Source organism: Rhincodon typus, chromosome 21, assembly GCF_021869965.1.
Source record: "Rhincodon typus isolate 14 chromosome 21, sRhiTyp1.1, whole genome shotgun sequence".
Lineage (NCBI taxonomy): Eukaryota > Metazoa > Chordata > Chondrichthyes > Orectolobiformes > Rhincodontidae > Rhincodon > Rhincodon typus.
This window is the reverse complement of record NC_063352.1, coordinates 29,588,465-29,605,388: the sequence shown is the minus strand read 5'-3', so window position 1 is coordinate 29,605,388 and position 16,924 is coordinate 29,588,465. Positions and strand designations below refer to the sequence as shown.

At 41.6% G+C, this 16,924-nt stretch overlaps 1 protein-coding gene across 2 annotated transcripts in view; it reads left to right on the top strand.

Annotated features, from left to right (window-relative positions):
* flii (FLII actin remodeling protein) overlaps positions 1-16,924 on the top strand; it is a 68,282-nt gene that overhangs the window by 41,912 nt on the left and 9,446 nt on the right. For both annotated transcript variants that reach the window (XM_048609303.1, XM_048609302.1), the window contains exons 17-23: positions 781-864; positions 1,508-1,679; positions 2,456-2,560; positions 2,748-2,939; positions 3,265-3,453; positions 8,190-8,329; positions 9,444-9,651. In XM_048609303.1, the coding sequence (XP_048465260.1) occupies positions 781-864; positions 1,508-1,679; positions 2,456-2,560; positions 2,748-2,939; positions 3,265-3,453; positions 8,190-8,329; positions 9,444-9,651 (1,090 nt within the window). The remainder of the gene's footprint in view (positions 1-780; positions 865-1,507; positions 1,680-2,455; positions 2,561-2,747; positions 2,940-3,264; positions 3,454-8,189; positions 8,330-9,443; positions 9,652-16,924) is intronic.

Genomic DNA, 16,924 nt, shown 5'->3' with positions numbered 1-16,924 from the left:
GGCAGTTCTTTTCTGGTTTTTACATTTAGGAGAGTTGGATTGGGAGTGGCTTTTGGGTATTTATCAGTTTTTCTTTCCTCCTTACCTTTTGACAAGATGAATGAAGAACCTAATACATTATGGAAATATGATTTCCACCGCTTCCCCCCCCAACCGCTTGTTGTCTGACACTTTTTCTCCCCCTCCAATTTTCTTACCTTGTCATGTGGTGAAACGCATAAGCATAGAAATCCGCTTTCTTTAGTGTCTTGCTCTTCATGTGCCAATACAACAAATATCTAATTTACAGGAAATGTTACTAGGTAAAAGTTGTCATGATGGAACCTTAGCTAAGTGTCTCTTCCCTCTGAACTGGCAAGGCATCAAACACAGTTGTAGTTTTCCTGCTGCGATGCTGGCTAACAGTAGCTAAACCAGCACAGATCAGTAATTAAACATGAAACCTCCATGATTGTGTAGGTTAATTTTACAGATTATTCTTTTCCATTTGCCATCACCTTTTCCATAAGCTCATTCCCCAATATTTACAATCGTGTTCAGAGGGAATTACCTCCCGTGCTGTGAGCTGTATAACTTGATGATCTGTGTTACATTTGAACTTGTATCTAGGGTTCTAAAACTTGAAGGCAATTCTGACAGCAGCATTTAATTAGCTATTAAGCCTCAATCCATCAAAAGTGACATTCAGAATAATATTCAATGGCATACTTTGATTTTTCTTCACCTCTGTCTTTTTTTCAGGATGTGAATACTTTTTTCTTTCTTTTTTTTTTTTTCTAGCTTCGTGTTTCTCCTCGATCATGGGCTTGAGATTTACATCTGGAGAGGCTCCCAGGCCACACTGAGTGCAAGCACTAAAGCTAGGTACTATTCCAGCACCAGAGTATTGTATACAGTTTTTATCACTATCAAAGGATGTGAAGGCGTTTGAATGGATGAGGACAGAAGCACCAGGACTGATTTCAAGTGTAAACGCGATCAACTTCATTGATTGTCAAAGCTTAAACTTTACAGTCTAGAAAAACAATTTTATGGGAATCTTTCTTGGGTACTTGGTGTTCTAGTTATTGAGGAAGTGAAACCAGAATGTTCAAGGTGAAGTGGGCCAGTAAAGCCAGAGAAAGTGAACTTTAAAATCACTTACACAAATTTTAAGGGTTAACAAATTCAATGATAAATATTTGAAGTAGTAATAGTATCAAAGCATTATGGGCATCAGAGATATATTTCAGCTGTGGACTGGATAAATTGAATAGTCCCAAATGGTCTTTCCCAATTTCTTATTTGCCGCCCAATACAAGGTACTTCAGAGACAGAATGCTGATGAAACGAAATACTGAGGTATTCACAGTTGTTGTACTGTGGGCTCTTCTCAGCTTTATTTTTTCATAATGGGCATGCTGCCTTTGAATTGAAATCTTGGTTAGGTGATGTCTGGGAATAGTTGTTGAGCATGTGGAATTGTTTTATCAGAAGTGTTTTGTAATCCGATTTTTCTGTCTTTCAGACTGTTTGCTGAAAAGATAAATAAAAATGAGAGAAAAGGAAATGCAGAGATAATACAACTGATGCAAAATCAGGAGACACTGGAATTCTGGGAGGCTCTGGGAGGACAACCCGAGGAAATCAAATGTCATGTGATGGACAATTTTAAACCAGTGCGGCCTAAGCTTTACAAGGTTTTTAAAAGAAAAAGTAAAATCTTTATTTTCTAGAGATCGCAGATGAAACTTCAATACGTTTTGCACTGTACTCTGATAGTATAATGCATGCAATGCATTTTTTTTCTTAGTTTCTGGGAGCAGGCTGATGGAACTGTGGTTCACAGTAGCCCGAGGTCAAACGAGCATGAATGTAAAATGTTCAGATTAATCATTTATTTATACCAGGGAGGAGTGAAGTGTTTTACCTATTGAAGTGAAGTATGATGATGGGGTTATCTCATTTGGGCATATTTCTTGATGGCTTGATGAAGCAGTAGCATTTTTTAAAAAAAAAATCATTCATGAGATGAGGGCGTCACTGGCAGGGCCAGCATTTATTGCCCATCCCTAATTGCCCAGAGGGCAGTTAGGAGCCAGCCACATTGCTATGGGTCTGGAGTCACATGTACGCCAGACCAAATAAGGATGGCAATTTCTTTCCTTAAGGACATTAGTGAAACAGCTATGTTTTTCAATAATTGACCGTGGAATCAAGGTCATTATTCAGACTCTTTAGTTCAAATTCCACCATCTGCAATGGTGGGATTCAAACCTGGGCCCCAGAACATTATCTGGGTCTTTGGATTAGCAGTCTGGTGATAATATCACTTGGCCATTGCCTCCCCTAGATGAGTTTTGTCTCACAGCTCCTACACTAGATTCTTTTCTTGACAATTTGAGTTGAAGTTGGAGAGTGGAATGGAGACAGTAAGAAAGAACAGCTAAGAAATAATTGGTTTTTGTTTCTTCAGGTCGGCTTGGGTCTTGGATACCTGGAGCTTCCTCAGATTAATTACAAACTCTCTGTAGAGCACAAAGTGAAGCCAAAAATTGATCTTCTGCCAGAACTGAGACTGGTACAGTAATTCTTCATATGGGTCTTGAATTCTGTATAGCATTTAGTAATAATGGCTGAATTTGTTTAATACCTAGGCTTGGTCAATGTGCAATTAAACCTATTTGAATGTTTAGCTAATACTGATATCCTGATTTATTAGTGTCACTTTGTAAGTCATTTGAGAAAAGTTACCCTTTTCGTTTCAGGTCCAGAGTCTTTTGGATACACGATCTGTCTATATTCTTGATTGCTGGTCAGATGTTTTCATTTGGATTGGACGCAAGTCTCCTCGATTGGTCAGAGCTGCAGCCCTGAAACTGGGGCAGGAGTTGTGTGGCATGTTGCACCGCCCCAAGCATGCCATTGTTATCCGGAACCTGGAGGGGACAGAGTGTCAAGTAGGAAACATGCTGGCTTTGAGTTACAATTAGCAATGTGCAGAAAAAAAATGGGCCACTGATTTCATGTTGCTTAAATACAATTAGTCCATTAGTTAAATGACAGCAAGCTTTGAGTTTAATCGTATGTGGATTTTTGAAGGATGACGAGGTGATGGCTTAGTTATTTGAGATCCTAGGTCAGAGTGAATTAAGATATTGGAACATGTGTTGTGCAGGCTGCTTCCTGTGTCTGATTGCTGATGTATCGATGTTCACTTGCTCTTGATTGAATTATGTCAATGACTCTGTTTTCTAACAAATATGACCTATTATTTGTAACTAGGTGTTTAAATCTAAATTTCGTAACTGGGATGATGTCCTGAAGGTGGATTATACAAGAAATGCAGAGACTGTGCTGAAGAGAGAAGGTCTCATGGGTAAAGTGAAGAAGGACACAGAGAAAGGAGACCAGATTAAAGCAGATCTGACTGCCTTATTCCTACCACGACAACCACCGATGCCACTATCTGAGGTATTGGCTGTCACTGCACTTAAGACTATGGAAGGGAGTGATGCCCATTGAAGAGTTTAGGTTAAGAAGCAGATTTATCAAAAGTAGCCTGACTCCAGCGATTCATGAAGTAACCTCCTCCACATCCTCCTCGGTGGTCCCCAGCATTACAGATACCAGTCTTCAGCCAATTTGATTCACTCCACGTGATATCAAGAAACGGTTGGAGACACTGGATACTGCAAAGGCTATGGGCCCTGACAACATTAGGCAATAGTACTAAAGACTTGTGCTCCGGAACTTGCTCCCCTAGCTAAGCTGTTCCAGTACACTTACAATACTGCTATCTACCTGACAATGTGGAAAATAGCCTAAGTATGTCCAGTACATAAAAGTCAGGACAGATCCAACCCAGCCAATTACTCTCAATCATCAGTAAAACGATGGAAGGTGTCATCAACAGTGCTATCAAGCAGAACCTGCTCAGTGACACCCAGTTTGGGTTCCGCCAGGGCCACTCAACTCCTGACCTCATTACAGCCTTGATTCAAAAGTGGACAAAAGAGCTGAATTCCAGAGATGAAGGGAGAGTGACAGCCCTTGACGTCGAGGCTGCATTCAACTGGGTGTGACATCAGGACCCTTAGCAAAACTGGAATCAATGGGTATCGGAGGGCAAACTCTCCAGTGGTTGGAATCATACCTGACACATAGGAAGATGGTCATGGTTGTTGGGGGTCAGTCATCTCAGCTCCAGGACATCTCTGCAGGAGTTCCTCAAGTTAGGGTGCTCGGTCCAACCATCTTCAGTTGCTTCATCAATGACATTCCCTCCATCATAAGGTCAAAAGTGGGGATGTTCGCCGATGATTTCACAATGTTCAGCACCATTCGGGACTCCTCAGATACTGAAGTAGTCCATGTTCAAATGCAACAAGATCTGGACAATATCCAGGCTCGAGCTGAGAAGTGGAAAGTAACATTCGTGCCACACAAATGGCAGGCTATGACCATCATGAATAAGAGACAATCTAACCACTGCCCCTTAGCATTTTAATGGTGTTACCATCACTGAGTCCCCCACTATCAACATCCTGGGGGTTATCATTGACCAGAAAATCAATTAGGCTCACCACATATATACAGTGGCTACAACAGCAGGTCAGAGGCTAGGAATCCTTCGGCGAGTAACTCACCTCCTCACTGCTGAAAGCCTATCCATCATTTACAAGGTGCAAATGAGGAGTGTGATGGAACACTCCCCACTTGCCTGGATGAGAAGCTTGACACCATCCAGGACAAAGCAACCCGCTTGATTGGCACCACATGCATAAGTATCCACTCACTGCACCACCAATATTCAGTAGCAGCGGTGTGTACTATCTACAAGATGCACTGCAGACATTCACCACAAATTCTCAGACAGCGCCCTCTAAACTCACAACTGCTTCCATCTAGAAGGACAAGGGCAGTAGGCATATAGGAACATCACCACCTTCAAGTTCCCCTCCAAACCACTCACCATTCTGTTTTGAAAATATATTGCTGTTCCTTTACTGTCACTGTGTCAAAACCCTGGAATTCGCTCCCTGATGGCATTGTGGATCAACGCACAGCAGGTGGACTGCAGCAGCTCAAGAAGGCAGCTCACCACCACCTTCTCAAAGGCAACTAGAGCCAGCCAGTAATGACCGAGTCCCACAAACGAATTTTTAAAAAACCATTGCTAGGCTGCACCACCTTCAATTCTTACAATCTATGCTGCTTCCTTCTGGAAATAACTCCATATGTGCTAATGTTATTTTGCAAGAGGAAATTGTAACTGAAAGGTTCAGTGTACAAGATTTTTGTCAGTTCAAGCACTATCTTATACACTTGTTTGTAGCCTGATCACTGGTTGTAGTGATGAGCATCTTGGGTTCCCCTGTATCCTTAATTTTACAGACTGTTCCTTAATGGTGATGATGGGCATGCAAACTTTTCTTAGTCAGTGCCTTATATCATTAGGCTGCTTAAAAAGCCAAGTCTGTGACCTTTGGGTGCTTTTATATTTCGAGAAGGCAGACAAAATTGAAATGTTGGAATGGAAGGGGCCAGACCAGAAAATAAAGGATGGGTTAGGGCAGTATTGATGAAGGCTCTTTGCTTGAAAGAGCAGCAAATAGAATCTTTTTGGGTCAAGCTAATAACTAACAAGCATTTTTTAAAGTTCATTTATGGGATGTGGGCATTCCTGGCCCATCCCTAGTCGCCCTTCAGAAAGTGGTGGTGGTGGTGAGCTCCTTTCTTGAATTGCTGTTGTCCACTTTTTGTGTATGTATACTGTTGGAAGCAATTCCAGGACTTTGACCCTTTTGACACTGATATAATGGCAATGTATTTTCAAATCAGGATTCAACTCAGTTGAGTGGCTTGGCGAGCAACTTGCATGTAGTGGTGTTTCCATGTATCTGCTGCCCTTGTTCTTCTAGATACTTGTGGTTATAGTTTTGGCAGGTGCTCTGTAGAGAGCCTTGATGAATTTCTGGAGTGTGTTTGGGGACAGTATATGCTGCTGTTACTTCGTATCACTCGTGGAAGGAGTAGATGTTTGTGGATGTGTTGTCAATCAAGCAAGCTGGATGGTGTCAAGCTTGTTCAGTGTTGTTGGACCTACACTCATCCAGGCAAGTGACGTGTATTCTATCACACACCTGATTTGTGCCTTGTAGATGGTGGGCAAGCTTTGGGGAGTCAGGAGGTGAGTTATTCATTGCAGTGTTCCTCTGACCTGCTATTGTGAGTCAGTTTTTACGTGGCTAATCCAGTTCAGTTTCTGATCAGTAGTAACACCAGGATGTTGACAGTGGAGTTTCAGTTATACTAATGCCATTGAATGTGAAGGAGTGATGGTTAGATCTTATTGTTGGAGATGGTCATTGTGTGGCACAAATGTTAATTGCCACTTTTAAACCCAAATCTGGATTTTGTCCAGGTCTTGCTGCATTTGGATATGGACTGTTTCAGTATCTCGGGAGTTGTGAATAGTGTTAACATTGTTCAGTTATCAACTCCACTTCTGACTTTATGATGTAAGGAAAGTGGTTGAAGAAGCAACTGAAGATGGTTACGCCTACGGTACTATCCTGAGGAATGCCAGTAGGGATGTTCTGGAGCTGGGATGACTGACCTCCAACAACCATAACCGTGTTCCTTTGTGCCACGGATGCCTCAAACCAGCTGAGAGTTTTGCCTCGCCTTCCTATTGACTCCAGTTTTGCTAGGGCTTCTTGATGCCACACTTGGTCAGATGTGGCCTTGATGTCAAGTGCAGCCACTTTCACCTCATCTCTGGAATTAAACTCTTATTCATAATTGAGCTAAAACTGTAATGAATCAGGAGCTGAATGGTTAGATGTACTCCAGCATGAAATTGCAAGAATTTTTGACTTTAAGGGCATCAAGTGATAAGGAGGTTGGGCATGAATGTGGGTTTGAGGTCATGGGTCAGCCACAATCTTACTAAATGGTAAACTAGGGTCAACAGGCTATATGGCCTACTACTCCTGACATTTTGAGGATATTCTGAAACTGAATAGCACTAGTTTGATTTTTTTTTTTGATTCTTTAATTAATTTTCTAAGTATTTCAGGAAACATTGGAGGATTATTGTTTGGCACAAAGAATCACCTGAGGGGCAATTGGGGTGTGACCTTTATTTTCAGGGGACGGAATACAAATATGCTACAGTTATATGGTGTGCTGATTAAATTGCATTTTGAGTATCATGCTCAATTCTGGCTACACCACCTGAAGAGGAAGTGCAGTGCAGATGTTGAGGCTAAAGAGATTAAACTAAGAGTATAAGTTGCATAGACTAGGATTTCATTAAGTAGGCAAGTTTAAGGATGAATTAATTGACTCATAGAAACCGTACAGTGCAGATAGAGGCCGTTGGGCCCATTTGAATCTGCACTGATCCTCCAAAGAGCATCCTCCAAAGAGCATCCCCCTCCTGCCCAGACCTACTCTATCCCTGTGACTCCACATTTCCCATGGCTAATCCACCTAGCCTGCACATTTCTGCACACCTAAGGGCAATTTAGCATGGCCAATCCACCTAAACTGCACATCCTTGGACTGTGGGAGGAAGACAGAACATCTGGGGAAACCCACGCAGACACGGAGAACATGCAGACTCTGCAGTCACCCAAGGTTGGAACCGAACCTGGGTGCCCAGTGTTTTGTGGTAGCAGTGCTAACCACTGCCACCCCCGTGAGCTGTGGGTTGTGGGATTTGATAGGATAAATAGAGGTGATTTTCTCTAGGAGTTGACAGCAAAAGGAATAACTCTAAAATCAGAGCTCTGCCGTTCTGAGATGATGCTGGGAACCTGTTCTTTAAACAGTTGTGGAAATGTGGAGCTTTCTTTCCCACAGACAGTGGTCAAGAAAGAGACTATAATGAAAAATTCAGAGTTGAGATGGAGATTTATAAACAGTATATTTGGATATGGATCCATAGTGGGTAAATGGAATTGAAGTATGGATGAACTAATGAATAGTGGAACAGGCTTGAGGGGTTCACTGTTTGATTGAGTAAAACCGGCTAATTCCTATGTTAATTCTACACTCTTTTAATTGCGGCAGCAATATTTTGGAGGTATTGAGGTTTCTAGAAATTACTTGAATTAATTGAAAAATATGTAAACTTTTTTTCTTTACTGTTTGTTGGTGGAATTGAGATGCAGTTTGTTTAACTTGGTTTTTAAATTCAGGCTGAGCAACTAATGGAGGAGTGGAATGAGGACCTGGATGGAATGGAAGGCTTTGTGCTTGAAGGAAAGAAATTTGCACGACTACCTGAAGAAGATTTTGGTCATTTTTACACTCAAGATTGTTATGTTTTTCTTTGCAGGTAACTAGTTAAATGGAGTTAAGTTATTAGAATAGATAACTGCACAAAAAGCACATTTGAGTCCAGATCTTTGGGCTTCCCAATAGTCTGAGACCAGACTTAACCAGGCTGCACAACAGACCCCTTGGAAGTCTGACTGAGCTGGGTAGAGGGTAACTGGGAAATTTACACTTCTGATCGACAGTTATCCAGCATCTGAAATCCTCTGAAAAAACTCTCAACTTAATTATGTTTGGAGACTTCAGAGGATGCTCCCCCTTGCTTTTGTCAATGGTTAACTAGAAAAGGTTAGGAAGAATTAAAGCTGTTCTATCTCCTAGTAGCTATAAATCTGTCTGTTCCCCTGCCAAAATGTCAAATAACCCCACCCCCTGGACAAATGACATTTGCTCCCTGCTAGTCAGATCCACACTGAGTGCCTTTCCCACATGCCACTTGAACCTATCATGGCTTATGTGCCAGCTACCCACTCGCCCATCTGCCATTCCTGCTCTCTCACCCACTTGCTAGCCTATTCTGTTCCCCTACTTGCCTGCCACTCTAAATCCCTCACCCACCTGCTGACCTACCCCTCATCCACCTGCCAGCCTCTGCCCCCTTCCTACACTTTTTCTCCTGATCAAAGATGTTTTAGATCTTTTATCCCCTGGAATATAGCGGTTATCACTGTTTTTTGAAAAAAGGGTGTGGTTTGCTTCCAATACTGATCCTGCACTAGAAGGCTTCCGGAACAGATATGTCTTGTGTTTTTAAACAGTCCTGAATTGAAGTTTGATGGAACTGTGGTTGCCATTCCTCTGAAGATTCAACCCTGTGTTTTTGTGAACCATTTAGTGCTTTCCAGCTAATTTAAGTCTCTAACCTCAAAGTGCAAGTTGGAAGTTTAATAATTTATGAAACCATCTGAAGTACTGAATTGAATTGTTACCTATTTGTATTTGCTTCTAGTTCAGCCCATCAGCTGCATGCACAAGCAGTTTATCAATCTCAATTCATTGAAGTTTGTTGTGCTGAGTGAAGTCTGTCATCCTAGGTCATCTCTCTCCTGTACCTCACCCGCACTCCCCTATCATGTCTGTTGATACTTAATATGGTTCTTCTGGTTTGTTTTCAGGTACTGGGTTCCAATGGAGTATGAAGATGATCAGAAAGATCAAGAGAAGATGGAAGAGGATGGAGAAGATGAAGAAAAACAGCAAGAGGAAGACTTCCAATGCGTGGTGTACTTCTGGCAGGGCCGTGAGGCTTCCAACATGGGATGGCTAACTTTTACCTTCAGCCTACAGAAGAAATTTGAGACCCTTTTCCCTGGCAAGCTAGAGGTAAATGGTTGTGTATTCTCAATATGAAACTGTACATAATAAATGTTTTCATATTTGGGGTTTTCTGTCAGCTCAAGTTTTTGAATGGTGATGAGACTTGTGAATATTCCTTGCCTGTAGTGTTTTCTCTCTTTTTTTCTTTCAACTCCTCCATGCCGACCAAGTTTCCCAACTAGTCCCCCTTGCCTGCATTTGGCCAATATCCCTCTAACCTTTCCTATTCGTTCATCTCGCCAAATGTTTTTTAAATGTTGTAACTGTACCTGCGTCTGCCATTTCCTCTGGCAGTTCATTCCACACGAACTACCCTCTGTGTTGAAAACGTTGCCTCTCAGATCCCTTTTAAATCTTTCGCCTCTCACCTTAAAAATATACCCCCTGGTTTTGAACTCCCCTACACTAGAGAAAAGACCCTCTATTCACCTAATCTGTGCCCCTCATGAATTTATAAGCCTCAATAAGGTCACCCCTCAACCTCCTACGCTCCAGTGGAAAAAGGTCCCAGCCTATCCTAATTATTCAAACCCTCCAGTCCCGACAGCATCCTGGTAAATCTTTTCTCAACCCTCTCCATTTTAATAATATCTTTCCTATGGTAGGGTGACCAGAACTGTAAAAGTGGCCTCACAATGTCCTCAACATGATGTCTCAACTCCCATACTGAATGGTCTGAGCAAAGAAGGCAAGCATGCTAAATGTCTTCTTAACCATCCTGTCTACCTGTGATGCAACTTTCAAAGAACTATGTATCTGAACCCCTGGTCTCTCTGTTCAACAACACTACCCGGGGCCTTACCATTAACTGTACAAGTCCTGCTCTTGTTTGTTTTACCAAAATGTAACACCTCGCGTTATTCCAAATTAAACTCCATCTACCACTCCTCGGCCCATTGGTCCAATTGATCAGGATCCGTTTGTAATCTTAGATAACCTTCATTGTCGACTGCACCACCAATTTTGGTGTCATCCACAAACTTACTAACCGTACCTCCTAAATTCACATCCAAATTGTTTATGTAAATGAGAAACAAAAATGGATCCATCGCCAAACCCTGTGAACACCACTGGTCACGGGCTTCCAATCCAATAAACAACTCTCCACCACCCTCTGTCTCCCACCGTCAAACCAATTTTGTATCCGATTGGCAAGCTCTCCCTGAATCCCATGTGATCTAACTTTACTAACTAAACAACCATGCAGAACTATTTAACCACTGAAACAACTTTTAAGCATTTATTCCCTGTTTTATTTTTCCCTGTTTCCCTATTACATCGATGTACAGTGCCAGCAGTGTATTCTACCTGCAGACTACACTACAGGTTGTCTGTGTGGAACTCTTCCTACCCTTGTATTTTAAGTTGCCACAATTGAGTTTATGCTGTTCTGCTAAAATTTCTCTTGAAGTAAAGCTGTGCTGGTAGTACAGCAAACATTGTGGGTTCCTTAGATAAGTATGGAGAGAAAAATAAGCACAATTGTGCTGAAATTCATTTGTGGAAGAAAGCAAGGTGTGAGCATAAACAGAATGTGAAGTGATGCAGGATGAAACTATTTAAGAGTGGAGTTTGGTCTTTGATTTTTTTTTTTTTTTAAAACAATATTTATACTCTCAGTCAACCCAAGTTAGGGTTAAACTGGCGTACGATTGCTGGGATTCTAATCTTGCATTGTTAAAAATTCTTTTTGAATGTTTGATCCTTTTCTAAACCAATGGCTTGGGTATAGTCGGAGACTGAATTCCATTGAGATGTGACTGCTTGTGCTGTGAGACACTCTCTGCTGTGGAAATTTGAGGTTAGCATAGTGCTGAAATAAGGAGGTGGAAATGGGTTGTGGACTTCACACATCTGAAATTCCTGAAGTAATCTCATAACCATAATCAGGCTTATTTTACATTTACTTTTTGTCATCTAGCATAGAGGGGTTGCCAAGGGATCCTCACTAGGTCTGGTATTCCCATATCTTTGGGTTACATGAAAAACATGTCTGACGGAATGATGCACCGCCTACTACACTTTATATATTTCAACTACTAACAGTTAATCTATTCACTATAATTGCTTGTGCAGTTGCAATTAAGAATTATCTTGGATGACTTAATAGGGTCCATCTTACATTCAAATTTAATTAGAAATGGAACAGTCAAATAGCTCATTTTTCTCTAGAAGTTGGTCAGGAGGTTCTCTAATACTATCTACTAAAAACGTAGCTTCACTGATTATTTTGCACATTTTGAATTCCTACAGCTGTACCCATTATAAGATTGGCCTCCCTTGGAAATTTTTAAATGGGCCTGAGCCATTTGTTGACTGTGCAAACTTAATGCTGAAATGAGGTGTGTCAAATACTGCAATTGCATTATTTCTCACAGTTTATCTCAGTTGTTCCTGAAAGGTGCCCAGTCTATCTCTGATTATCCTGAAAGGGTAAGCTACTGCAAATGTTTTAGTAACAATTGAAGCTAACTTTTTTTCACGTTGCTACTATGCAGTAGCAACACTAATGATGTTTGCCGCCAACAGGATGCTGTCATTAAGCCAAAAGTATGTTCTACCTATCTCTGAAATGAGTAAATGGCACTAAAATTCATGTACCAATGTGATGCCAGCTAAGCAGGCCTTGTGTCCCATAGAAAGGTCATGCTTACAAACCTCCCAGCCTGGTGTCTAACACTACATGTGATTCTACAGTTGGAGAACATTTACTGTACTGCCCTGAATGTGAAAGAAATTACACTGGCAACCAATTTAGGATTCAGTCCTGCTCACTGTCATGCTTTTGCGTGCACAAGAAGCTGCATTTAACACTCAAGGCCTTGTTCTTTGCAGGCACAACAAAGCCTGGCTGTTCAATGTTAGCTGACAGTTGTGGATGCACACTTTTTGGCAACACCACTACCAATTATTACCCTCCTTTTTTATGCCATAGAAATGTTGGTTTCTCTTGAAATTGTATTATTGTGAGTGTCCTGGTAAGTACAAGAGGAAAAGCTTTGCTATGATTATTTGTTACTGTTTTTAGCAATTCTCGTAATACCAAATGGCTTATTTACTCAATTTTAAATTGGATTTAGATTGTCTTCAGATCATTGGTCCTGGTCTCTGCATTACTAGTTCATGAAAGCTGAAGTCACTATAGTCTTAAAAGACCATAAAGCTGCTGTCTAGGTTCTAGGAAGAACAAAATCGAGAATGGTTCCAATAGATGTCATCAGCAGGTTTTTGGACACTAAGACAATTGAAGGATGTGGTGTCAGGCATGAAAGAGGAGTTAAGATTGCAGCTTAGCCATGACCTTATTGAAGGTGGCACAGTGGCTCAGTGGTTAGCACTGCTGCCTCACAGCGTCAAGAACCTGGGTTCAATTCCACCCTCCGGCGACTATCTGTGTGGAGTTTGCATATTCTCCCCTTGTCTGCGTTGGTTTCCGCCAGGTGCTCAGGCTTCCTCCCACAGTCCAAAGATGTGCAGGTCAGGTGGATCGGCCATGCTAAATTCCCGTAGTGTGCAGGGGTTTGTATGTTGGGTGGATTAGCCGTGGGAAGTGCAGGGTTACAGGGAAAAGGTTAGGGGTGTGGGTCTGAGTGGGATGCTGTTCGGAGGGTCGGTTTGGACCTGTTGGGCTGATTTTGGCCTGTTTCCACACTGTAGAGATTCGGTGATTCAATGAAACACAGGAGATGAGAGAGATATTAAATGAATGTTTTGCACCTGTCTTTTTCTTTGGAGAAATGAATGGAGGCTAGGAAATTTGGGAAAATAAATATTGATGTCTTTGAAACAGTCCACTTTACAGAAGAGGAAGTGCAGGAGGCCTTAAAGCATACAGGTGGATAAATCTCCAGGACCTGATCAAATGTATTCGAGGACATTGTGTGAAATTAGGGAAGAAATTGCGGGTCCACTAGCAGAGATATTGAGATCATCTACAGGTGAGGTGCCAGAGGACTGGAGGGTGACTAATGTTGTGCCTTTTATTTAAGAGAGGCTGTATGGAGAAGCCTGGGAACTACATACGTTGAGCCTGATGTCAGTGGTTAATTATTGGAGGGGATTGTGAGGGACAGGATTTACATGCATTTGGAGAGGCAAGGAGTGATTAAGGATAGTCAGCATGGCTTTGTGCATGGGAAATAGTGACTCAAACTTGACTGAGTATTTTTTTTGAGGATGTAACCAAAACGTTTCAGGGCAGAGCGGTAGACTTCTACATAGACTCTTGTAAAGCTTTTGTCAGGGTTCCACATGGTAGAATAATTAGTAAAGTTAGATCACAGGGGATTCGGGGAGAACATGCCACTTGGATATAAAATTGGCTTGACGATAGGAGACAGCGAGTGGGGGTGGAGGGTTGTTTTTCGGACTGGACGCCCGTGATCAGTGGTATTCCGTAGGGATTGCTGCTGGGTCCACTTTTGTTTGTCATTTATGTAAATGATTCAGATGAGAATATGGAAAGCTTGGTTAGTAATATGGCAAATGACACCAAGATTGGTGGTATAGTGGATAGTGAAGGTTATCTGAGATTACAAAGAAATCTTGATCAATTGGGTCAATGGGCTGAGAAGTGGCAGATGGAATTTTGTTTGGATAAATGCAAAGTATTGCATTTTGGTTTTTAAAATAAAACAAAGGCAAAGTTTTTATACAACTAAAAGGTAGGGCCTTGGGTAGTGTTGTAGAACAGAGACCTAGAGTTCAAGTATATAATTCTTTGAAGTTTGCATCACATATAGATAGGTTGGTTAAGAACGTGTTTAGCACACTTACCTTCATTACTCAGACCTTTTGAGTGTGGAAGTTGGGGCATTATGTTGAGGTTGTACAGGATGTTAGTGAGGCCTCTTCTGGAATATCATGTCCAGTTCTGGTCACCCTGTTGTAAGAAGGATACTATTAATCTGCAGAGGGTTCAGAAGAAATTTACCAGGATGTTGCTGGGAATGGAGAGTTTGAATTATAAGTTGTAGCTGGATAGGCTGGGACATTTTCTCACTGGAGAATAGGAGGTTGAGAGGTGACCTCTGTAGATGTTTGTAAAATCATGAGGGGTATAGATAAGTTGAATGGCAGGTGTCTTTTCCTATGATGGGGGAATTCAAAACTAGGTGCATATTTTTAAGGAGAGAGGGGAAAGATTTTAAAAAAGACCGGAGGGGCAACTTTTTCCACACAGAGGGTGGTTTGTGTGGAATGAACCTCTGGAGGAAGTGGTGAATGTGGATACATTTTACAACGTTTAAAAGACGTTTAGATAAGTACATGAATAGAAAAGGTTTGGAAGGATGTGGGACTAGTTTAGTTTGGGATTATGGTCGGCATGGACTGGTTGGACTGAAGGGTCTTTTTCTGTATGAATTTATGACTCTATGATGGATGGAATTCCAAACAAGTTCATTGCTTTGCCCTGAATAGTGGTCAGTGGTGATCCCCCAAGATACTGCTTGAAGATGCAAATGTTGTGAATATTATGGAAGATGGTTAAACTCTGATTTATTGAAGATGGTCACTTCCTGGGGATCATTGAGAACAAATAATACTTGTCACTTAGCAGCTGAAGTCTTAATGTGGATATGGTATTTGTTGTATGTGGATGCAGACTGCTTCATTATCTGCAATTTTTGACATTGGACGGTGTTCTGTTTCTTTATTCGTAAATTGCCCCACTTTAGATAGAGATCAAGACATTAATGAAGTATCTGAAGATAGCTGGGCCTCAGCTGCTGGCCTAATGAATACTGTGGATGAATTTTTGGCTTCTAACAGCTACCTTCTTTTGTACAAACTTTTGCATTAGGCATTGAAGACATTTTCCCCTTTACCATTCTGGAGATATACAGGAATCAATGTTAACTGTACAATGCTTTGTTCCATTCGTAATTTCTTAATAATGAGTTTGTAGTGCCCACGTACAATAAACAGTCCACTACTAGGAAGAATAAGGGCAGGAGACATGTAAGAACATCAATGCGCACATCATCCAACTGTTCCTTTTATCATCACCCGATCAAAATCCTGAAACTCCTTACCTGGCAGCTATTGGGAATATTTCCACTCCACAGACAGCATTGGTTCAAGAAAGTGGCCCACCACCACCTCCGGCAACTAGGGATGAGCAAGAAATTCTAGCCTTGTCAACAGTGCCCATATTCCAAAACTGTGTAATGTAAATAAATGATGTTACAGATTATAGTGGAATATAATTCTGCTAATGGCACATAGTGACTCATGGACATCAGGTTTTGACTGCTGGAACTGTCCCACTTAGAATAGTGGTTGTGCCATCTAATACACTAGAAGGTACCCTCACCGTGAAGAGAAGACTTTGTATGGACCATATGGTGGTTACTGTTGCTCGTGATGTCATGGATAGATGGATAAGAGAAAACAAGGGCAAGTAAGTTTACTTTTCATTTGTTCTTTCACCAATGGCCAAAGTGCAGTCTGGCAGCTGTGTCCTTCAGGCCTTGTCAGTGATATCACTACTGAGTCACTTTGATAATGGTGATTCATGAGGCAGGATGTGATTCATAGGTACTAATTAGCAGGAAGTTTCTTTGCCCACTTGAAACCACAAGATTCTCGAGGGGTCTATAGTCAGTGTTATAGACACAAACTGCACCTATTATGCCAGCAATGGGCCCCAGCTCTGGTGGTGTATTATGCCAGTGGGAAAGAATATGCCCAGTAATTATGATTGAAGAGCCTATGGCATTGGCTCATGGTTATGGTTTTGTAAGACTCCAAATGCCTTAAGTCCACTGGTATTAGTCTGGAACACTTTGCAGAGTTGGACAGGCTAAGCATGCTTTCACTGTACCCTGATTCAAAGCTAAAATGGTAAAAGAGTCCTCCATTTTATTGTTTTTTATTTTTTTTACAACTGCCTGAAGTTGCCATGATCTGAGAGGATCATAGGTTGCTCTGTCATTAGAGGGAGACAGCCGATGTTGAATTTAGCCTCAAAGTCGCCATGCCTTAAGTAAGGGGGCAAGACTGGGGAGGCAGGCCTTCAAGTTGACTTCAGCCAGTACATGCTGTTGCCATCACTCTGCTTTGGAATCCAATCTTCCAACCAGCTGAACTAATTGACCCCTACGACTGACTTTCTAAGGCAATTGAGAGTAAAACACCGTGTACGGAACTGGGATCTCGCAGAGACTAGACTGGGTATAGATTGCCCTGCCTTTTAGGGAAGAAAACAGACAATGATAACTATAAGAGATAACAAGGTGTAGAGCTGGATGAACACAGCAGGCCAACCAGCATCAGA